Source organism: Drosophila innubila, assembly GCF_004354385.1.
Source record: "Drosophila innubila isolate TH190305 chromosome 2L unlocalized genomic scaffold, UK_Dinn_1.0 4_B_2L, whole genome shotgun sequence".
NCBI lineage: Eukaryota > Metazoa > Arthropoda > Insecta > Diptera > Drosophilidae > Drosophila > Drosophila innubila.
Window position 1 is genome coordinate 23,375,397 of NW_022995372.1, and position 23,942 is coordinate 23,399,338.

The window sequence follows — 23,942 nt, forward strand, 5'->3', positions numbered from 1 at the left end:
GAGTTTTGGGACACTTTCGTTTGGTTTCGTTTTCTGTGGCACCCCTGAATATAATAAAGTAAATTAAATTTTATAACTATTTATACCAGTTTGTATCTAAAATAAGTTATATGGTATCCTTTGGGCTTTTAGTACCCTGTATTTTCAATTCTAATCTTTTCTTTTTGGGGCTAATTTTGAGTTTATAAATCATAGAATCTTTACACTAATTTAAATAGGAATTTCAAATCATTCGGACAACAGCTGAAAAATTAAATTTCAATATTGAACAATGTCATGTAGAAAATAAAACGAGTATATTCAATTTAGAACAAAAACAAATTATTTTCCAATAAGTATCAAACTTAATTGTTATATCCAATTAATGAATATTTTACCAGCTTTTTCTACGTGAATAGAATATTCTATCGCATTTATTTACTACTTACAATCTCAGCTTAAACAAAATTTTTTCCATTTATATTTTACGTCTTCCCAAAATTATTTTATATTTTAAATGATTTTATAGCTGGTTGACAATTTAATATTCAAATTCAATATTTGTAACTACAATTGGTATCCAAAAATTGTATGTTTTTGTGTTAATTAAAAAGTACGCGCATTCCGATGAAAAACCAAAACACTGGCAAAACTTTTCAAACTAAGCATTTCCCTCAATGTTGTGGCAACAATGTCAACGCGTGCAGTTCAACGAATGTCCTTCACACGAAAAACCATAGTAACAACAAAATCAACAACAACAATAACAGCAACACAATGACAAGAACTTTAATGGACGCTTAAATAAATCATGCGCCCCGTTCGCCGCACTGTGCCATCAGTTGTTGTTGGTTTGCATGTGTTATTGTGTGTGTGTGTGTGTGCTGTGACATTGAGCACTATGTGCCACACACATATGCCTGTCGTATAACCTCCATATCCCTATAAAAATCCTACAACAAGTGCCTTGCACGTGTCTCAAACCCGAGGTGTCTTCGCCAATTGTCTAATTGTCTAAATCAAATTCTAATTTTACATTTTATTCTTTTTACTTGCATATTCACATTGTTGTTGTGTTGTTGCCTTGCATTGATTTTAATGTTGTTGCAATCAACTGCTCCCAGCCAATGCTAACATTTATCTAATCGGGCGCGCGAAATGGTCGACATTTGCAATGCCTTTGCTGGTTTTTTTTAGGCTTATTGATTATCTTATGTGCTGTCTTTTGTCTTGTCTTTCCTTCTTTACTTTTTGCACCAGGTGTGTGCGTCGTGAGTTGCTCGCATTCCATTTTGCTCGTTTGGCTGTCATGTTGCAAACGACAAGCGGCAAGCGGCGTGTGGCAAGTAAATTCTTGAATCAATTTCTATTTTTCCAGGCGGATTGCACTCGTCTGTCCTTTTGTCCGTGCCAGCCGACCATTTCTTTGTAATTGCTCACACACGAATTGCCTGCTTGGCTGGTGAAAGTCAAAAGGCACAATGTCAGGATGTATACGAGTTTATAGCCATTTCGATTATTGCATTATCCTGTCACTTTGTTGTACCACTGCAAATTAAATTGTCAATTTGTTTGTGGCACGAACGCGATTTTCTTCAATGCGATAGACAGGCGGAGCAAAGTGTGATGAAATTAACGAGCGTTTCATATTTCATAATCCACATCGCGTCGAGTCTCAACTTGTACGTGAATTTTCTGATCAAATGCTTTTTCTTTTTTATTTCTTTCTTATTTGTATAGATTGGTGTCGTATTATTTACAATTGCTTGTGCTTTTTCTATTGTCATTCTACCTACTGGTATTAATCGGAATTAGTTCAACCTACACAATTCTAATTCTTATTTAACTTTGCCGAGCTTTTGAAGAATTAAGGAAAATTATTGACCTTAGTCACATATCATTTTATAAATAGAGATAGTTCTGCGATAAAATCCCCTACGATAACGATAAATATTGGTATGACTATACATTTTGGCTCGTATTATACATAGAATTTTTTCTGTTTTCTTGGAGTTGTTTATATTTTCCTAATTAGCGACCTCCATTTGTAATTTTAAGCAGATTCAATTTGCCCACCGATTATGATTTTGTTATAATTATTTAATTATTAAAAGAATGTTATTATTTTGACTATATTAAAGTTCTTACTACTTTAATACTTTAAGTTTTTCAAATATTTCGAACCTAATTTTCACTACGATGATTATCTCAATATTATTGAGATCAAAAGTTAAGTACTTTATATCTATAAAAATTTCTTGGTTGCTGGCATATTCAAATTTTATTTCATTTTCTTTTTTACGTCAATCGGAAAAGACCGCAAGGCACGTAAGCCACTTTCATTACCACAACTCGTTTTACTTAATCAAGCCGCCAACGAAATGCCAAAAGGCCAAAAATTCAATTGCACATAAAAAAATAATGATATTTTGTAGTTTGTAAGTCAACTTTGGCAAAATGGAGGGAAAGTCTAGAAATTCCAATTTGCTAGACTGGTGATTAGTTTGCAACGCAATTCGGCAAACAAACACTTAAAAACATGCACCTGCCGAGTTTACTCCATCATCATCATTTTGTAATTATCATCATGAGCATAGTTAACGATCGCTTCATTGGCGTAGCAGTCATTTAATATTCTTACGAAAATTACACGAAAATCGAAATTAATTTTTAATTAACTCTTCAAGTATCTTTTTTTTTTGGGAGGAGAAGCCGTCTCAACGGATTAACACTCGGTGGAAAAACTTTTTCACAACTTCAACTTTTGTCGACACAAGTTTTAAGCACGCACGGTAAATTTTTGCTGTTAGAAGTCAGGCGTTGGAGCTGTTGGAGCCGTAAAATAAACGCGACCACGCGGTTCGTCGGGTCGTCTGTTAATGAAGGTAAATTTCGAACATCGTTTCGGTTAAAGCGAAAACTATGAAATTCTTTTTATTCCAGTCCAACGTCGACGTCCAACGCGCCAACCGTCTGTGTGTCTAGCTGGTTGACTACTCATTCTTGTGTGTGTGTGTGTGTGTGTGTGTGTGTGTGTGTGTGTGTATATATATTGTGGGTGGTTTCTACAATATATGTTTGCGTGCCTCATATCAGCCAGGTCTCTCTGTATTTGTGTTGTGGCTCGCCTTTGCTTCTACGTCTGTCTACCGCCCCTCTAACTGGATTATAAAAATTGATTTTTAATTTTTATGACAATTTCCAACTGACTCAGTTGTATATATCCCTCCCCCCCTCTCTCTCTCTCCCATTCTGTGTTGTTGTCGTCGTTGATGCCACTGACAGTTTCCATGCCATTTTATATTTGCTCGTCTTCATTTGACCCACGACCTAGCAGCCACTCTCCCAACATACTCATAGCATTCATGCTGAGCTCGGCATGTCAGCTTGTTTGTATTGACAATGGGATAACAATGAATAATTTAGCCCTGTACCACACAGAGCATGGGCATGAGTTAATCAAATTTAATTGCTTTGATCGATCACATACATTATGCACAGTGGAATTCACATAAATGTATGCTTATTGAAATAAATACTTATCTCTTTAAATACTTATCGAACAAAGAAATTAGCTATGCAAAATATTAGTCAGCTAATATGTTGTTATTGCTAAGGGAAGAGGTACTGAGCTGGGTGATCAATTAGAAAAATGAGTTTGTCAACTTGATAATTGTTGTGTAAATTTTTAGGAGGGAGTTTAATGTGATTTTAAAGTCGAAAATTCACTGCATAGCTATTTACCATTTTTATACTCAAAAATAATAATAATTTCTACTGCTTGTAAAAAAAAGAGGTAACCTTAAAAGAAATTTTACTTTACTTTTATTTATTTATTAATAATTTAACTTTTTATAATTTTATGGCGCAGTTAAAACTGGTTTATTTTATTTTCAAACACATCCTACAATTGTTAATTTACTTAAGCTTTCAAATAACGCTCGTATTTAGTAGTAAAATATTTATAATGTAAAGTCATCTTAAATACAGTTCAATAAACTTATTTGGTTATTAGCTCAATAAACTAACAAACGCTTTATATTTATTAAGTTAATTGGTTCCACTGTGCCATGTCAGCCACAAAGAATCGCGATGTCCACTTCGTGACACATTAATCATGACCCGCTCAACGACTCAACGTTTACCTCTGCTGCCCTTCACCACAACTGAAAATTTCCCCACTTAATGCTATGACCTGTACACGTAGTACATACAGATGTGTGTGTGTAAAGGGCACACATTTTGATGGCAGGACATTCGTTTGTATGCAAATATTTCAGTTTGTTTGTTCGTTTGCTGTTTGCTGTTTCCTATTTGTGTGTTCCATATGAAAATTGGAAAAGTTTTTCATACAGACTCGTATATGTTAGTATGTATGTTGTTTTTATAAGTATATAACGTATGCGACGCGTTGGCCTTTAGCTTCGCGTGAACTCACTCACAAAAACCGAAACGAAATAAAACGCAGACGAAGGGAAACTAAATACAAACGCACACTACAGTTGTCCTTTTGTGCGTCTCTCTTTAATAAATTGATAGGCGTGTTGTGTGTGTGTGTGTGTGTGTGTGAGTGTGTAGGGACGAGCTGGCGCCAACCATCGTAATAGGCCCCTCGGCGGTGCTCTTAGTGGTCACCGCAGACCCATCCCCCCAGGGCGGCTTGAATGTCAACTGCGTCACTCTTGGCTGCCGGACAAGTATTGTACATTCTTTTTTTCCCCCCGCTGTTTTCTTTAATGGAGAGGGAAGGGGCGAGCACTTCCAGTGACCTTGCATCATTAACTTAATTGCTCATAGCAAGTCCAATTGCCGACTTGAATTATTCAGTTGGCTTTCAGTCCAACCGAGTGACAGCTTTTGTCTTTTCTAATGTCGTCCCAGCTCTCTCTCTCTCTCCCTCTCTCCCTCTCCGTCTTTTTCTGTCGCTCGGCGCCTGTTTTTGAATGCACTGGAATGCCCATCCCTGCTTCAACCACTGCACGTGGGGCTTATTGTCATGGCCGTAGGCCTTTTAAGAACGCATTCCCCCATATTCTACCCCTTTGTCTATTCGTCAGCTTGCACGTTGTCTGCTCCCCTTTTTCACTTGGGGACTTTGACAGTCACGTGCTGCGAGACTTAGTGCGATGACAATTTGAAATATTTCACAAAAAAATAAAACTATAGTTTTCTAGTCCTTGTTAAACTGCGTAGAACTCGCTCTAATTGAATAAGGTTCTGCTTGATGTAATTTTCATAATACTTGATGTCATTTGTAAAGTTTTAAAACTATATACATACCTGCATCGTCTTATCCAGTATGAGATGACAACGATTCCACCCAATATTAAGCCTCCCAAGGCACACCAAAAAAGGGTCTAAAAAGATTTGATAAAAATTATTTAGAAATAAAATAAATGTTGTGTATTGGTTTTAAGTAAAAAGATAAACAGATATATATGTTAAACAGAAATAATAAATTTGAATTTGTGATTAATGCTTGGTCCTTTTCTTAGTTTCAAGTTTTTCCAACTCTATTCCATTAATATTTAGCGTATTCAGTTGCTTCATCAATTTAATTGAATACGCTTGGTTGATTGCTTTAAATTAAAGTCGATTCCGAAATGTCATTAAATCACTTAACAGCTTTAAAGCAAATTTATAGAGTTCATTAAGTCTTACACATAAAGCTACGCCTTCTCGCTTTTTTGTTAAAGTTTTTTTTTTTTTGTCAGACCAAAAGAAAAGGGGTTTTAAGCCATTTGACACCAGGTCAATTTACAAGTATGAGTTGAGGCAAGAAATCTATTGAAAGTTTTTTGGTATTCAGGCAGTAGACATCATCAATTTTGCTGCCCGATATGTCAATTGCATTGGCATTTTGGATCTTAGCCAGGCCAAGAAGTGACATGGCCGTAGAAATCAGTTGGAGTCGAATCATTGTGACCCAGGCCCCCAGATGATTTATTGAATTCAGTTCAGAATAGAACAAGATAAACATGTCATAATCTCTCTACTCAGTTTATACGAGCATCATACAATAATAAATTGCAACAGGATACTCGGAAACCGGAAAATCTTCGAGCAGTTAATTAAGTGCATTGGACTCTAAAATAACCATTATATTTAGCACAGTTTCCATTGAAATCCAGCAGACACACAAAATGAATATTGCATGGTAAAAAGCCGCTAAATGAAACCATCAAAAGCAGTCTGGCATATGTCAACGGGTTGGCAAGGGGTTCAGGGCACGGAGTTGTGCTCGGCAATTTGTAATTTTCCAACAATTTCAGTACAATAAAATTCTATCGCCAGTTCTTGTATGTGTGTGTGTGTGTGTGTTTGCAGACATTTTGCTAGTCGGCTTTTGTCTTTTCCCCCTCTCATCTCAACTCAATTCAGCTCCTGCTCTTCCGGTGGCTGGAGAAGTCCTTCTGACTGTTACTGGCAGCCTGCCAATCCGATTTTGGCCAAGAACAATGCAACGTTAGCCTTTTTCGACTATATGATCCTGCATCCTGCCATCCGCACTTTGGCAGCGAATCGCAGTCCTTTTTTTCTCAAATATTAATGGCGCCATAATTGTGGAGAAAGTCTCGAAGTTGGACCTCTATAAACTTTACGATTTTTTGTAGTCATCATTGCACTCGTGAATATTATAATAAAAACAATAAATACTATGGAATAAAGTAAAGTTCAAGGCCATACTCACAATCCAGTAGTGCGTTTCAGTATGTTTGCTTGGATTCAGTTGCATCGCACGTTCCTTTCATTTATGCACGTCACAGTGGGTCTGCTGTATGACATTGGAAATGGAAAAGCAAGAGGAAAACCAATACGAAAATTAATACACAAACTTTGATTAATTTACAAGTTCTTAAGTCAACAACAACAAAGTAGAAGAAGCTTCATTAACATTCAAATGCTGCATATGGCTTTAATTTAATCTTAGCATTTTAATTTAGCATATGCATTTTATTTGGTCTTAGTTGAATAAGTTAGACATGTAAACAATTTATGGAATTGGTTTATTATGAATCCAAATAAAGAAAGTTCTTGACCAGGCGTTATATTGTAGACATCTCTGCAATGTCTACTTTAATATACAACGTGTGGTTAACACACGAATATATTTGAATAGTTCTTTATTATAGCTTTATTTATATCTACTTCTTAATAGTTTAATATTGTACTTATACATTTTTTCTGGTTTCAAGTTCTTTTGTGCTGAGAGGCAAATAGTTGTATCGCCAAAATATATGAAATATATATATTTGGTTAAGGATCTGCCTCCAGTATATAGATTATACTTTTGCTGAATATAAATATATTATTTTTAGCCTGGTTACATCGACAATTCGTCAATCCGTCATTTATATCATATATGAGGAATTTTTCTGAAATCTGAAATCAAGTAATTTTCAGCAAATGAAAGTGTACTCATGAAACTAGTTAACAACACTCTATGGCTCTCTTAGTGGATCAATAATAATAGTACATTAATTATATTAATGTGTACATTAATATCCGAGTCATTACATTTCATTGATTTGTTTTACTAAATATAATTGCCAGGATGCAAACAATGGCACTAAAATCGACACTCCTGTTGATTGAATGAGCCGACAGATTAGCTTCCCTCATCGCATTTCAAGAGCACTTAATTTCGGGACAAGCACCGAGCTCAGCTGGAGGTCCAACAAGGTGAGGTTTGGCTAAGGGAAATCATTGCGTTTGATTTACGAGATCATGTTCATGTTCAGTGCGATGCCTGCACAATTATCATTATAAGCATGAAGCTTTGCAATGCAAATATGACAGGCAAAGGTACAGAGGATGTTGAAAGTATGAAGAGAGTGGAAACAAACGGAGGGATAACATTTTTGACTTTTACTCGCTTTTGGCATTTACACAACGTGAGCAGCAGATGAGCAAATGGCAAACTGTTGATTTAGTCTCGGAAATGCCAGTCATGTTCTAGGTTTCGTGTCGCATCGCTCGGCACACGCCTGAACTTTGAACTTATGCCAATGGACACACGTTGAAGGAGCTGCTCCCACAAGAGAAGAAACAAGGAGAACAGTAAATTTTGCGGACCCCGCTCATAATAATTCACTGGAGATGTATGCAGATATGACAGATACTGCCAAGTTTCTTAACTTATTTTGATTAATTTCACGGCAGCTTACACATAATTTAAGCCCATAGATAATTGCATACCTTTTTGAACTTTCGCTATAAGCAAGTGGCCATCAAAAAATAAGTCAATTGACTGTTAAGCTTGGATTTAATTTAAATTCCACTAGACAAAGCCTGGCAAAGGGTATTATTATCCTTATATCTTAAAGTGTGTAGTGTCTTTGAAACAGAGTATTGAAATAGATTTTAATGCCTTGGGGCTGGACTTTCTATAAGCTATAATACAATTGACATTTCAATTTTCTTGTAAATTAAAATAAAGTAAATACTCATAATAATACTAACACAATACTACCTAGAGAATTGTTTTGTTATTGAAAAAATCTGAGCCACAATTCAATTATTTACGGCATTTTCCCCTGTAGTTGTTGCTGAATCGCTAACAAAATAAATTAGAATCAACATCCTAAGCCTTATGGGTTAGTTGTCAATCAATCAGTCAGGCAGTCAACCAGTTAAAACATTTACTTTTTGTTTTATACAAGTGTACACATAGATGATGAATGTTCATTGTTAAGATTTATTAATTTATTTTGTTTAAATTTTGAAAGTCTTGAATTATTATTCATCTTTATAATAAATGTATATTTGTATATAAGAACCTCCTCTCTTTTTCATAGATAGTTCTCAATTCGGATTACATCGCGCACTTCAATTACTTACAGTTACCATAAAGTAATTAACATTTTCTTGGTTCGTTTTTGTTGCAATTCATATAAAAATAACCGCAAAGCAATTAAACAAATTTAACATGGAAATGGAATGCAAAACAGAACAGAAGCAATCGCAAAGTGTCGTGCATAACACAAAAATTACGGAACGCCAAATTGTAATCAAATTGTGAGCCGACAATATTAACAGCAACCACAAGAACAACAACAGCAGGGGCAAAAATTTCCCAAAACAACAAGAACAACAAGAATTCCCCAGTTGGCAATTTGCATCAAGTTATGCCCCGTTATTCACACCACAAAATATTTGAATGGCTGTGAATGTGTGAGTGCGACTTGAGTATCTGCATAGGTTTGACAATTGAATGTGACAGGGAGTTAGGGAAATAGGGGCAAATATTAAGCATATGCCACGAATTAACAAGTTTGCTTTATCGGCGAAAAGTGGCCTAATAAAAATGTCAATAATGCGGTATATCAAACACTCCGCGCACAAACTGAAATGCGGGCGCACACACTAAATTACTCATACGCAGCGTACGCCAAGCTTGTGCTTGAAATGGGAGTGTGGCACCAACTGCAGCTGATCGAAAACTGTGTCGCATGCAGCGTGGGTTCATTTATCATCACTTGACGTGATTTGCTCCGACGCCAGCCAAATCAACTTTCTCCCATGGGCAAGAGTGTGACTGAAAAGTAGAACCCACCTCAAATTTGATGGCTTCACTAGCGTTCAAACTTTTGTGGCATACTTCGCAGCTGCGTTGCGTGTAAGGTCATAATTTCGTGGCGAAAAAAAAAACAAGAACTTTTTGTCCTTACAAAACGCTCAATTTCGTGCGCACACACGGGGCGTGGCATTTGGGTTTGTTGCCTGCCATTTTCGACATAAATTAGAAGGACATTACACTTGAGTGATTAGTTAATAACATTAATTAACGCTCTACTTGCCTGGGGCTTTGATAAACGCCCATCGAATTTCTGTCCGGCATCAAATTTCATGACACTTACTTACAGTATTGTGCTATAAGTGGAAATTCAAAGCCTGTTACGAATTGATTTGGAATTAAACAGAGAAATTAGAAAGGCAATGAAGCTAACTAAGTGCATAAAGTGGCCATATTTAATATAGTTTCAAGAACTGCAGAAATTGGTTTTGTTTCAGATGAATTAAAATTGGGTTAATATAAGTAATCTTCAAGTTTGAAAAAAAACAGTTATACTGGTACGGTTTCGGTACATTTTTTCAAATATTTTCCAAATAATTTAAAAATTCACTTTCATTTATCTTGATAAAATACATGCATACATAAGTACAAATCTGTTATATATATGTAAAAATCATGCCAAATTGGACAACAATTTATAAAAAAAAAATTGTTTTCTGTGGATCTTGGTTTCGTTTATAATGAAAATTTTAAACCTCATTTATTAAATTTTATTTGACTCCCTATACCGTAATTAGTGTAAGACAACACTTGAAATTTGATACTGGATCTTTCAGTTTTTATAAAAAATCAAATCAAAATCAAGTATCGGTATCACAATAAATGTATCGTACAAATAGTGTGATACATGATACTGATTACTGATACTAAGCGATAAACAACAGTTTTCGAGTTGCTATTATGTGTTCTTGGTTACAATTCTTGACTTAAATAAATATATATTTGCAAAATTAGTCCAAATGTGATTGATGCATTATTTTTAAATATCGAAAAGTAAATAAATGCATTTTTGTTACGGCATGTAGTTGCCACGTTTTTATAAAAAAGTATCATGTCATTTAGCAGGTACTGATTACTGATTGATCACAAGTAAAGGAGCGATTACTGATTGAATTACCTGCTGAATGCCCCCAATAAGTGCACTTAGTCTAACAAATATTGCGTTGGTTTTGTTGAAATCGCAGACAAATATTTTGTATTATTTCCGTCTACTCTGTGTCTGCTTGAAATGGAAACAACTGACAATGATAATGACCATGGCAAAGAGAAATAGAAATGGCCAGAAGCGTTGGTTTCTTTGTTTGAGCCCAGAACAATATGTCAGTTCCGCACAAGTCTGCACTGAAAATGGACGCCGCCTATTACCAAAGAAAAGTATGTAAATTCTTTTAAACTTTCAACAACGTATATATCAAATTTGTCCACACATAAAATATAACTAAATCAAGTGATAAAAGAGCGGAGAAGAATTTTAATGCAATTGAAAGCAAGCTAAGATTAATGAAATGTGTTCTTTAAACGATGCAATTAAAATTGAATCAATAAAATTTATCAATACGCAATGTTTGGCGGTGGAACAGACAAAAAAAGAAGCGTGAAATTAAATAAATAAACTGTGTTATGCACAGGTAACAAATCAAATGCTTTTTAATTGTGAGTTCATGAGTTGCATGCGTGTCGTGCTCGTGACTGTGTTGAGTAGTCTTCTAGAGATGGTCATGTGCCGCCCTCTTTATTTTTTTAAATAATAAAGAAGAAGGGGGCTCCGCCCCATGCTCGCTTCGCTCGCGGTGAGGTGCGGCTACAGTCGAGCACGCTCGACAGTAGGATACCCTGAGCCCATGTATTTTTTATAAAAGTTGATTTTCGACCAATTGTTCCTATGGCAACTATATGATATATGGAACCAAATTAAACCAAATTTGGTCAGAATGTAAAAAACCAACTTAAATGTATATTCTTACAGCTTGGATAAAATATCTCAAAAAACAAAAAAATTTTCGCACTTAAAGTTGATTTTTGACCGATCGGTCCTATGACAGCTATATGATATAGTCGCCCGATTTCAACGAACTTCGGCCAGGATAGACAAAACCAAGTTAAGTTCATATTCTATCAATTTGGTAAAGATGTCTCAAAAAACAAAAAACTTTTCCATACTAAAACTTCATTTTCGATGTAACGTTCCTATGGCAGCTATATGAAATAGTGGACCGATTTTAACCAAACTTGGTCAGGATGTTCAGTTTGGTTCTGATATCTCAACAAACAAAAAACTTTTTCATACTAAAACTTCATTTTCGATGTATCGTTTCTATGGCAGCTATATGATATAGTGGTCCGATCCAAAAATAAAAACAAACTTGATCTGCCTATGGTATCCAGGAACCTACATACCAAGTTTGAAGTCTCTAGCTCTTATGGTATCTGAAATCGACGCGTTCAATGGGCTCAGGGCGTTTTCAATGGGCTCAGGGTATAAAAGCAACATGAATCCTAGAGATAGATACTAAACATATCCCGACATCTAGAGTTACTTTCACGTTCTTATTTCATCACTATACACAAGCACGATGCCATCTCTAACGACGTCTTTAATTTTTAGCTACGTACGCCGTACGTACGGAGGCGGATGTGGGATCGTAAACGGAATTGAAATCGAATTCGGGTTGAGTGTGCGGCAGGTCAAGAATGTTGTTATCTGAGTCAAGTCATACCAAGTGCTCTTCTCACACAATACACTCAGAGTGTGTGGGGGTGTGTGCGTGTGTGTTTGTTTGTGGGTTGTGTCAGATAAGATGCGCCCTCATTGTCGGTTCTGTCCGATAAGAGTTCTGAGCACATATCTTATAATATGAACGATTTCAAATACGATTTTATTGTGGTACGTGCTAATCACGTACTCGTTGTCAATGTTGTGAACTCGGACTCGTCATCGTCGACTCCTTTCCGAGGTTACGCGTTCATGTTCGTGTCCGTGTCCGTGTCCTCAAAACCGCACCAGCTGCCGGATGTAATAAAAGCACAGAGTTGGGCCAGGGGAACGGGGGAGGATGTGTGCCTGCTGCAGCGGAAGTGCAAGCGGTAACCGTGTCCTCTGACTCATCAACATTCACCATCAACCGTTCCAACGAACCATTGACCATTGTCCGGCGTAGAAGCTCCGCCTGGACATGGTTTTTGCCTTCGCTGTTGAGTATTATAAACGTTGTTGTTGTTGTGTCGATATACGTAGCACTCGTAAATTTTTGGCTCCTGCTGTCGTCGTGACAAGCCGTCCGCGATGTTTCAACAATTTTTTTTTCTCTTCCTCTTTTTCGTTGATTATTTACGGTCTGTTTGATTGCACAACTATGTGTTTATATATATGGCAGGTGGCTTATATAATTGCCAACTGCAGAGGTGAGCGGTAGAGAGTATGCCTTTTGGCATTTTGTTTCTTAACATACTGACAACTTCGAAACACATTAGCCAAGGCCAAATTGTTGCCACAACTTTGGGCTTAAGGCTGCAACTTCTACCTTAACTAAGATAAGAACTTTAATCAAGTTTCTCAGTGAGTCTCTTGAGTACTGCCAACTCATTGGTGAGGTGCTGTAAACTTGTTGTTTTGGCGTTGCCATCTGTCAGCTAACATGAAATTTGTCAGGTATTCCTTAAAAGCATGATCTTACAGAAGTCTTTTTAAAAAAAAATATTTATTTCAATTATCTAAAATATGTTTTATCAACTGAGAGAATCAATGAGAAAGTAATAAAAAAAAATTTGTTGATATACATTGTTAAATCAACTGATGGAAAATATTGATAAAATATATTTCTAATAGACTATATAACATATTGATTGATTAATGATGTCGGTGGAGTTTAGGTATTATTATACATATTTTATGGCTTGGTCTGGGAGATAAATGGAAATGGACAAATAAATATTGTCAATGGGATGAAAAATTCGAATTTTTTAATTAATTGTTTCAGTAAACAAAAATACGTTATTATATACTAGTTCATAGAAATTAATTTAAAAATGACATGATATTCAATTTTAAGGGAATGTAGAGTTAAAGCTGCTACGTCAGATATAATAAAAGAGAGACAGAGATGAAGAAAACAAATACACATTCAAAAATATTTTTTATGAATGAATTTTGTCTGTGAATTTAAGCTGTTCCTTTCAATGCATTCTCTTTCATAACATTATTAAATTTTAAATTTAACTACTCCACGAAATATTATTTCAATCTGTTTATGCAAATATATAAATTTCAATTAAAAAAAAGGTTTTATTTTTGAACAATTTTATTGTTGGCAATTTTAATGTTCAATATGCAGGTTAAGTGGATGTAGAATTATTCATATTTATATTCGATTTCACATGTACATTCATGCCACAAATAAGTAAATACAAGTTGTATATACATAGATATCGAATAACACGCGTATTCAAACCGAACAAACAAAGTGTTGATCAAATTTATTTTTAATAAAATGACAGCTCTGTGCTGTCAGCTGGGCTGAGGACGGCGTGTCCTGTCGTCCGCAGTTCCTCTCGATTTTGTGTCTTGCGTCCTGGGCTTTGGGCTTGATGGCGCCTCATATCCTTGTTGACGATATTCGGTGTGTGTGTTTGTGTGTGTGGGTTTTTTTGTCGACACACCAAATTGAATTCAGCAGAAATCTCTTTGAGTTGCCAGTGTGTGCGACTACGACTAACACATTTTTATTATTTTATGGCACGGCGAAAAACAGAAATCTCCTGGCAGTAAATTTTCCCACAAAAAAAACTCTTGCCAAGCCTTCGGCGAAATTTAGTGTTATTTTGTTATTGTCAAAATTGAAAAGTTGCTTTTGGCATGTGAGGTTTTGTTGCAACTAACGAATAAGAGGAATAATATAGTGCTCTCCTGAAGCCAAAAGTGTGCGTTTGAGAAAAGAAAACTTCTGGTAAATTCTGTGCCAAAACTAACTAATGAGAATTTATAATATTTCTTTAAAGAAAGAAGAACATTTACTTAAATATTTATATTAAATTGAATTCCATCGCTTTCGAAATTTTATTTTTTTTTTATTTACTAGATATACTATATAGGATAAATGCAAAAATATACAGATTGCTGATATTTATATCTGCCCACATGTTTACTCCCATCCTTTGCTATGCTTGTTATTCTCTCGTATCGCATTTGAAATGTTGTCCCAGTTTTTATATACATTACTTGCCCGTCGGCTCTTCCAGTGATAAATATTGTCCGACCGGCATTTGAATATTATTTATATGCATACATATTTTTATTTAATTTGCAAGTGTTGCACTCCAAGGACGATGCTGAATCTCAAACCGGCCCTGACACACATTCGCATTTATTCAAACAAAATTCAGGAAACCCGGCGAAATTCGCATCAAAACGCGCGCTCTGTTTCTTGAGCAGGCCGGTAAAAAGATTAATTACTCGAATCCGGCTGACAGTTAGCACATTTCCTGTCGGAGCCGCGCGCAGTTAATTAGCTGGAGCCGGAGATCGACACGAAAGCCCCAAAATAAAGGGCGGAAAGTGAGGGGCGGAAGAGAGCGAAAGTGAACTAAACAAAACTGCTGACGTCAATTGACACACAGCGTTAAGCACAAACATAGCATTCGCATCCGCATCCGCAGGACACTTGAATCCTACATATATTCAGGATAATGGTCAATTACGGTCGCCGCTTTCGTACTTTTGGCTATTATGGCCAACCGCAAACTGATGCCAACAGTGATTGTAAATGGGATGATAGAGTGATAGGAAAGGTTTCTCTGATTATTTATTCCCCACTGTCAGTTGACAGTTGTCAGCGCTTTTGTTTTACATGTCAGCAATTCAGGCTGAAGATTAGCAGAAATCAATCATCATACAGCGAAATTGTACCACACTCCGTGCAATGAAAAATTGGAATCTTTTATTTTCTGATTGGTTGCAGCTGCTCTGTAGCTGACAGCTGTGTCCTTGGCATATGATATCACTATTATGAGTCACTGTTTAGAATATTCACAAAACAAAAGTTCATAGTTGTTGAAGTCAGGCTTCCACAGTTGTTTTGGCCTTAGGGATGCATTTTTTAATACCAATCACAATGTTATGGTTAACATTTTTCAGTGAACAAGTTGTGAATGTTTCAAAATCGCCTAGATAAAATCAGTTAACTGAACATAATTAAGTCAAGATCAAGGCAAGGTAAATTTTTTCAAGGTATTAATTATTTTGGACATAATTCTTCAAAAATGTTGAAGTTTTTAATAAAACCAGCTTATTAACAACATAAATGTGAACTATTATAAATAGTTACGCTTTTCCAACTCTCAGTTAACATCATTGAGTATTATATACATGTTAAGATTACTCCTTTCGTTACATATATACAAACTCCAAGTGCTTAGGTACTAAAGCGACCACACCTCATAGAATATGTCAAAGCTCACTCGTAAATTACAACGATTTACATATGATTAAAGAGCTGATTGTGTTTGCATTCAATTTGTGCTTGGATAAGCGCTTAAAGCGTTGCACGTAAATCACTCAACGCAAACGAACACACACCCACACACATATATATTATATGCACACAGACACACACACAAGTGAGGTGTTCGCATGTAAGCAACGTATCCAATTAATAAGGTCGCATATGTAAATGATTAATGATTGAAGGTCTATTGGCCAAAGGAACAATGGATTGCTTAAGCCAACTCAATATCTCGTGCCCCACTGCGTATACATAATTGAAATACACACGTATTCTCCATAACTATATATATAGGACTATCTTTATCTTGTATCTTGACTATCTAGTTTTCCTTTTGTGAGTTTAGAGCAACCAAGACTATTTATTTCAGCTGTCCTCTTTGCTTTGATTTTGACTCAAGTAAATGACAAGTCGTTCATCTAAAATTTTCTTGAAACAAAGTCTATCATCTTGTAAACCGCAGTTAAGTCAATTAAAAATGCTTAAATTGTTTATACAGGCAACGTTTAATAGGGCCATAAAAGGGGCAAACGGGTTGATAGCGATAAATGTACCCGAAAGTCATAAAAGTGGCATAAAAATGCGCATTTAAATGCACTTTGAATGCAACAGAGAATTAAACGAAGCGGTGCCACCTACTAATCCACAAAATAGTCAAGAGACAGGAGGAGACAGGAAAGTCCGACGGGGCTAATACTATTTACCACTGGCAGCAGGATTATGCAAATTTAGACACGTTGACTCTTTGCTTGTGGGTAACACCAATTGGAAATGAGTGTGCTCCAGTTTCTATTATCTTGTGGATAAGTAATTATGCTAGAAATTACAATAACCTAAAGCCATTTGCATATGCATGTCACTCGCATTGTAACTGACCTCTGGGTCAGTGTATGTGTGTGTATCAGTGTGTTTGTGTGTCTGTGTGTGTGTATATATCAATGCTTTTAGCCCTGCCATGCATCGCTGACCAATTCAGCCTGATGTAAAGCGTGCCAGAGAGAGAGAGAGAAAGACAGGAACAAAGGTGAAGAGAGCGAGATAAAGATATGATGCTTCTCCTACATCTTTCATGTGTGTGTGTGTGTGTTTCCGGGTTTGGCCTAAATGCGCTTTGCGTGCCTCCGGCCGCCTTTGGCTTTCAGTTCGCTTTGTGGCAGCCATCATCATCATCGCCGGCTAACGAGCATTGGAGCTCAGTTGATGCTTTGTGAATGTGCTCAGATTATATTTAGTCAAAGCTGGATGAGCGCAGTTGTGGTTTGCGGTTCATATGCCAACCTTGAGCATTGCATTTCCTACCTGTACCTGTATAGGCTTATTTTGGGCATACTTATTCCTACATTTTAACAAGCTTATTTTCCAGTTAATATTTTATGTATGTGTTAGTTATCTTCATAAAAGTTTCTTATCTTCAAAAAGTTAGTTATCTTCAAAAAAGTAAATAAAAAATATGAGCTTTTTCACACAAATACCTTTTGAATATCATTTTTAGGATATCAATTACAATTTTTATACAAAAAATCGTTTTTCATACGATTTTTCTATGAAAATTTTTTTAAAATTATCTTTTCTTCGTTTTTTTTTACTTTCTTTTATTTTATTACATTTACAAGCTTAAAATTCGTAGCACAATTTTTCAAAACAAATTTTCGAAACAACAGCCGCGTTTGACTATATAAACATTATATTACTCCTTTGAAGGCTGCTAAAATTCAAGGATATTACGTATACGCAACATGTTGACCTGTTGGACAAGACTTCGCTGCCATTTTAATTATGTTTTGTGTAAGCCGCAACAAAATCCAAGAAAATCTCAAAGCAAACGATAAACGTTGATTGACCCAGCACGAGACTGAAGAAAAAAAAAACAGCAGGTAATGAAAATGAGAAAAGGAAAAAGCAGAAGGCAAAAGGAAAACTTAGAGGAAAACAAAAGGTCCGAATATGCAAAGCGGAAGCCACGAGGACAATTTGTGTCCATTAGCTGTTAAGCCAAAACGACTGGGCCGAAAGAGCCACAATGACAACAACAACAGCAACCGCAACAAGGTAATAATGTCGTCACTGTGCACCTGCAAACAGAGCTATTTAATGGACTTCACCACTGCCAATCCTCCACCATCTTCTCATGTCTTTAACTGGCTACTGTTGATAGCGCAACAAGAAACCTGAGAAAAGTTGGCTCAGTTCGCAGCACTTTTCACTTTCCCAGCGGGTTTCTAAACAATATTATTATCCACTGGTCACTCCGATTGTCGTCTGCTTTCATAGCTAACCAATAAATAATTGAAACTTTCCCCCAGGTGAACATTACTGTTTGTTGTTCCAATTGCCGCGTTTTGCGTGCATCGAACCGGAAGTTCTCAATTCGATTTAATTTAACAGAATTTTAATTACATATAGTAGACTGCAACTAAAATGTATATATATATATACATTTTGCAAACCCTTCAGGTGGCTCGACTGCTGAAGCGGAAATGCAATTTGTGTTTCAGTTTTGAGTAGCGGAGACGGAAGTTGTTTGCTTGTCGATCAAGCCTTTGAAAATACTCATTAATATTGTAGCGACAAATGAGTTGTAAATAACTCAAATACTCCATGTACTACACAATATTCTTCATATATAATTAAATCAAAATTTAATTGCTTGTATTTGTTTGTTTATTTTCTATGCAATTGAATGCAAATATTCATTCAATTTATAACAGCTATAGGCTAGAGTTGTGTAAAGCATAAATACATAGATAGCTATTACTGTGGTTATCGTTTCTAATTATTTTAAATGTGGTATTCAAGTATATAAACTCTTTATTTTATGCAGTTTTATAAAAATTGTTGTTTTAAGATTTTAGATAGAATTTTATTCTTGGCTCTTCATAATTTCCAAGTCTGCTTTGAAGCCATTTACCACAGTCATTGGGTATTACATAATCGAGCAGCGTTCAAACTTGTTAACTGTGTTCTCTTTATACTCTGTGCGCTTTTATACTTATATGACATAATGCAAATAATTAAGTCCTATTTATATTATAGGATCGATCTAGAAGTCGATAAGTCCTTAAATTTTGTGAGTTCAATTCTATCGTATAAATTTTGAGCCCTTCCTATGTGGGGAGAAGACAAAGCCTTCTCTATCTGTATCTGTGCGAGTAAGTTCATATCTGAATACTTAGTATTTTCCGGTCTAGCACACTCAATTTGACGTTTTTATTTGTTCTCTTTAGCAAACATAATAATGCAGTTGATGATCAAATGCTTTTATGAGTTTGTAAAGCACTTCTGACAAAGCAAACTAAAGTTATTGCAAATTTTTCTCATTAACCTGTGTACGAGCAACAATATGAGTAGCTGCGACTAGCATTAGCTAGTTAGAAGAATAGTAACATAATTAGTTGAGGTAGAACATTGTGGACATGGACTTGCCATGATTCATTTAAAGTTTGCATAAATTATAAACGTTTCTCTTTCTCTGCTGAATGACAACCCACATTATGTCAATATGTTGACATAAAAATTAGCATATTCATATCGATGCTTTTACGCTGACAGCGAATCAACTGGAGGTCACAATAACTCACCCACACACACACACGCGGAGATTCTGTCATATTGATAATCATGTGTGAGCGTTGATATAAAGCCGTGTCTTGCCAACCAGCGATAAGACATGGTTCTCTAATCAAACCAATTAATTTAGCGCTTAAAAAATATACATAAATCATCCCAGGCAAGTGTATCAGTGCGTCGGCAATATTTGCGTGTGTGTTTTCTTTTACTGTGTCTTAAATTTCAACTAAACACATGTTGTCTTCTACCTATTCATCGTTTTCTTGTGTGATTCGATATGCAAAGTAAACTTTATTTAAGGTAATTTTATTATTATTTTTGCTGAGGTTTTATTATTGATAAGACACTGACTTTTCTTTCAATTTGATACATGTGGCTCCATATTGTTATGGAGAGCGTAATTATCACTTAACTTTCGTGAATAAAGAAAACAGGTAACGAAGGAAGAGAAAAAGACAAAAAATAAGTGGAAGCTTTGACCTTTAAGCAGACACCACTGAAGTCAGTGGAAAGCTTTGCTGAATCTTGTCGATAGCCTTACAAATAACTATATGCAGACAACCAAGTCGATAATCTTTTAAAAGATTCCTGTGGTAAATTTATGATAACTATTAATTTATATATTTAATATTAATAACTCTAATAACTTTAAAGCCTTGTCTGTTTCCTTAAATTTTTATATTACGGTATATAAAAGTTCATAAACAAAATAACTAAAAACACACACACAAACACACTGTCGCCCACACATGAGGCAGGCTCAGCCCCAAAGTGAATGCCAAAGCAAAAATGTGGCAAACTTTGACCTTTGTGACTATGCAAAATGTGAAATAAACAAACAAATTAAAGCAAACATAAAATAAAGCCGCCTCTAAAGCAAAACAAAATGCCTAAGTGATCGGGTTTTTCGGGACAGCTCCCTCTGTCGTATGGCAGAGTCAACGTCTGGGAGCTCTCCGATTTGTGGTTGTTGGTATTTTGGTAAAGGCTTCTCTGTGTGTTTGTCTTGCCGTCTAAATGGTTGGGCGTGCCAAACGGGGCGGGGAGTCTGTAACATCAACTAATTCCCTCAGCAAAGTGAAGACTAAAATAACAATTTTTGTTTTAGGGAAAAGCTTGGTCTATGAAGGCGTAGCCAAAATAAATCACACAACAAGTATGCTGTCAAACAATTTGTTGTTGAAGCTGAGCTCGACTTTTCGTTAACTTAAGAGTTGGTCTATCTGATTGAATATGAAGAGCTCTCCGTATTGACTGGACACTTGAAGATTTTATGTGCACAAACAACATATTTGATAATTTAATTGGTGTTATTACGCAATAATCCCTAAAAACATATTGAAAAGAGCTTTGTCTGTATTCAGTTGTTGGACAAATAATGGAATAAAAAATCAATTAAGATGTATCCCATTTATATCCTATGTTAATAAATAATTTTCTTGGTCCTTCGTACTACCTTTAAGCTGCCTAATGGATAGATTTTCTCGCCAAAACAAATCTCTTCCTTTTGACATGAAATCTCTATTCACCATGTTGTGTACTGTATGTATCTGTCAGAGTAGAACAACAAATTGGTTTTATGTCTAAAAATAAAGTAAAATGCCAAATATTACGCATACGCAGCGCTCGTCGCCAAGAAGCAAGACTCCTACCCAAAATGTTGTTGTTAAAACAATGCTCTATGGTATTATGTTGGGTGTTCTGGGCGAATCCGCCCACTTGAGATTGTTAGGCGTTCGCATAATTAACATAAATGTCATAAATACTCGGTACTCATACCCACCAGAAAACGAAGCTTTGAGTGTAGGCGCAATGGGTTTGGTTTTCGGCATCTCTAAATTTTTTCTGGGACCTCCAAACAATGAAAATATCGATCCAAACTTAGGCGCAACTTTGACATCAAAATTAACATGGAAATCAAATCAACAAATGAAATAAAAAAAATGCCTTAAGTGAAATCAAATAAAAATGTTTGCACAAACAAAAAAACAAAGCGCATATGTAAAAAGTTAACTAAGGACCAAGAACATATACAGAACAAAAGCCAAGCCCCATAAGTTTTATTTCGTCATTCATCGCGTAGTTTTCAAGCCCCTTCGGCAAGTGCGTAGAAACTTAAATATTCGAAGTGTTTGGCCAACGGCTAAAACCGGGCGTGTCGTCCTAGCTGCTTCTTATGTCCTTGAGCATCGTCGTCGTTGTCGGCGTCATGCATTGCTCCCATTAAAGTAACAGCAAATGGCATTCAAAGCATTTCAAGCGCACCACACTCAAGGGCTCTGAACTCGAAGCTGAAAGGCGCCTTAGTCGCCGAGCAAACGACGATTGCGATTTGACTGTCTCATTAGATGTAATTCAAGCAGCACTTTTCTCTGAATCGCAGCTGGCTAAATTTCTTTGTTATGCTTCTCTAAACTGCATTGAACTCTTGCACAAATGTTATTTTCCCACTCCGCTGAGTTGACTTTGTGCTGCGTTGTGTGTGTCTGTGTGTGCACTACAGCGTATACGTAATGTGCAGTCGTAATACTTCGCAAGCAGTTCAACAGCACTGAAATTACTGAGCATTGTATTTGCGAAGAAATTGAACTGGGAATGCATATAGAGAGTAATGTAATGTTAAAGAACATTATATAAATATTTATCAATTCTCTTTATTTATTATGCTAAGTTAAGCTTTTTTCTTCAACACTTTTAAAGCAAACTTTAAAAGCTTGTTTTTATAACAATCAACAAATATTTTACTCTCAATCTTTTGTACTTTATCCTAACTGCTTTCCATTTAAAGCTCAATATTCAACCCCTTCAAACCCTTTTAATCATCCGATCTATAACTCCAATTTGAAATATCAATGCTTCAAATTAATCGACATTTGTTTTAATTATTTTCGAACGCTCTCACCGAATTGGGTAAAAAATGTAATGTTTGAAATTGTAAAGGTAAAACCCCAACTTAATTGCATCATTTAAGGAAAAAATGGGTACATCTTTCGGAAAAAAAACTATTTTATATGTCCAATCAGACAACATCTTATTGTCGAAATTGTTAAATTGAACTGGAAAAATTCCTTCATTTGTTATGGACTTATTTTAATAATATATTTTTTCAAGTCTATAGTATTTTATCAGTCAATATCTCGCAGTCTCTGAATACATATTAATAATAATAAAAATAAAAAAACGCGTAATAACAAGTTATAGAGTCACAATTATATCAGAATAGCTTTAACCTTTGTAATTTACTTTTATTTATAGCAAACTTTACAACCAACCTGCCATAGGCCACATGTTATTTGAAGTATTCATAAGATATAAAAAATATAGTAAAGGGCAACATACTTAGATTTAGGTCAACTGAAGCAGCTGCTACATAACAGAAAGATATAGATTTTGAACATAATTTTATTAGCTAACAAATTCTATTATTCGGTTTTAATTAACTTTATCCATAAATTAAAGGATTTTAAAAAGCATATTTTAAAAGATTTTTTTAACATTAAACAATGCAGTTTTTGTGCACCGCAACCTGCAAATTCATTTTGCGGCTTCTCGCACATTGCAATTGGGTCAGAGTTAGCCAAGTCAAAAACTCCCTTTTAGCTGCAATTTTGTAAGAGTAACGATAACTGGGAAAACTCACCTGTAACCAAACAGGAAATTGTACTACAGCAGGAAGCGTGCGGCGAGCAGCGAACGCCGTGTGTCGTTTTGTCGTTTGTCGAGCGGCTTTTTTGCTTTCAGTTACTCTTCGCTAATTGATTTCTCTCACTTGATTAATTCAATTGATTTTGTTGACTCTTGCAGCCTGCAGTTGCTGAAACTCACGCGTATCTTTTTTTTATTATCTCACACAAGATGATGATAGTGATTGGTCCTGATTTAAGTCTATTTTTTTATACTTTTTTTAAGAACGATGTGCCACAGATGCGGTCAGTTGCTCTCGCGCGACTGATGAATGAGTTGCCTCGTTGTGGTTGTCTCCTCGTTGCACAGTTGCACGGTTGTTCGTTATTCGGTGTTCGGTGTTCGGTATTCAGTGTTCGTTATTCGGTATTCACATTATTCGGAAATACTGTTTGGGGAAAGGGGCAGGCGGGTTCAGTATTGTTGTTTTGCTATTGCTGGAGGAAACTGGCAAACAATTTCAATTCGGCTCTGCTACTGGGCCAATGGGCCAAGTGCGAGCGCAGCGAAAGCTCCAGCAAGAGGAAGCACAGTAATAACGAAAGCGAAACGAAATAAATGCCTTAAATAATTTATTGCATTTTTAACAAAAATGTACAGAGAAAGAGCGTCCGTCACAAAAATAAAAAAACCACAAA

At 35.8% G+C, this 23,942-nt stretch overlaps 1 protein-coding gene and 1 long non-coding RNA gene across 4 annotated transcripts in view; both read right to left on the reverse strand.

The window, feature by feature from the left end:
* LOC117779986 (slowpoke-binding protein) overlaps positions 1-23,942 on the reverse strand; it is a 40,370-nt gene that overhangs the window by 16,187 nt on the left and 241 nt on the right. Inside the window, exons 2-4 of one of the 3 annotated variants that reach the window (XM_034616348.1) lie at positions 23,261-23,692; positions 6,671-6,754; positions 5,260-5,336 (exon numbers count right to left, since the gene is read on the reverse strand). In XM_034616348.1, the coding sequence (XP_034472239.1) occupies positions 5,260-5,265 (6 nt within the window). In that variant the 5' untranslated portion in view covers positions 5,266-5,336; positions 6,671-6,754; positions 23,261-23,692. Of the gene's footprint in view, positions 1-5,259; positions 5,337-6,670; positions 6,755-23,260; positions 23,693-23,942 lie in introns of those variants that run through there. The other 2 variants (XM_034616346.1, XM_034616347.1) reach the window with 2 other exon arrangements.
* LOC117779987 lies at positions 4,877-5,153 on the reverse strand. Its single transcript, XR_004617044.1, has 2 exons — positions 4,953-5,153; positions 4,877-4,912 (listed from the first exon to the last, which is right to left on the reverse strand). It is a non-coding gene; the product is annotated as an uncharacterized LOC117779987 (long non-coding RNA).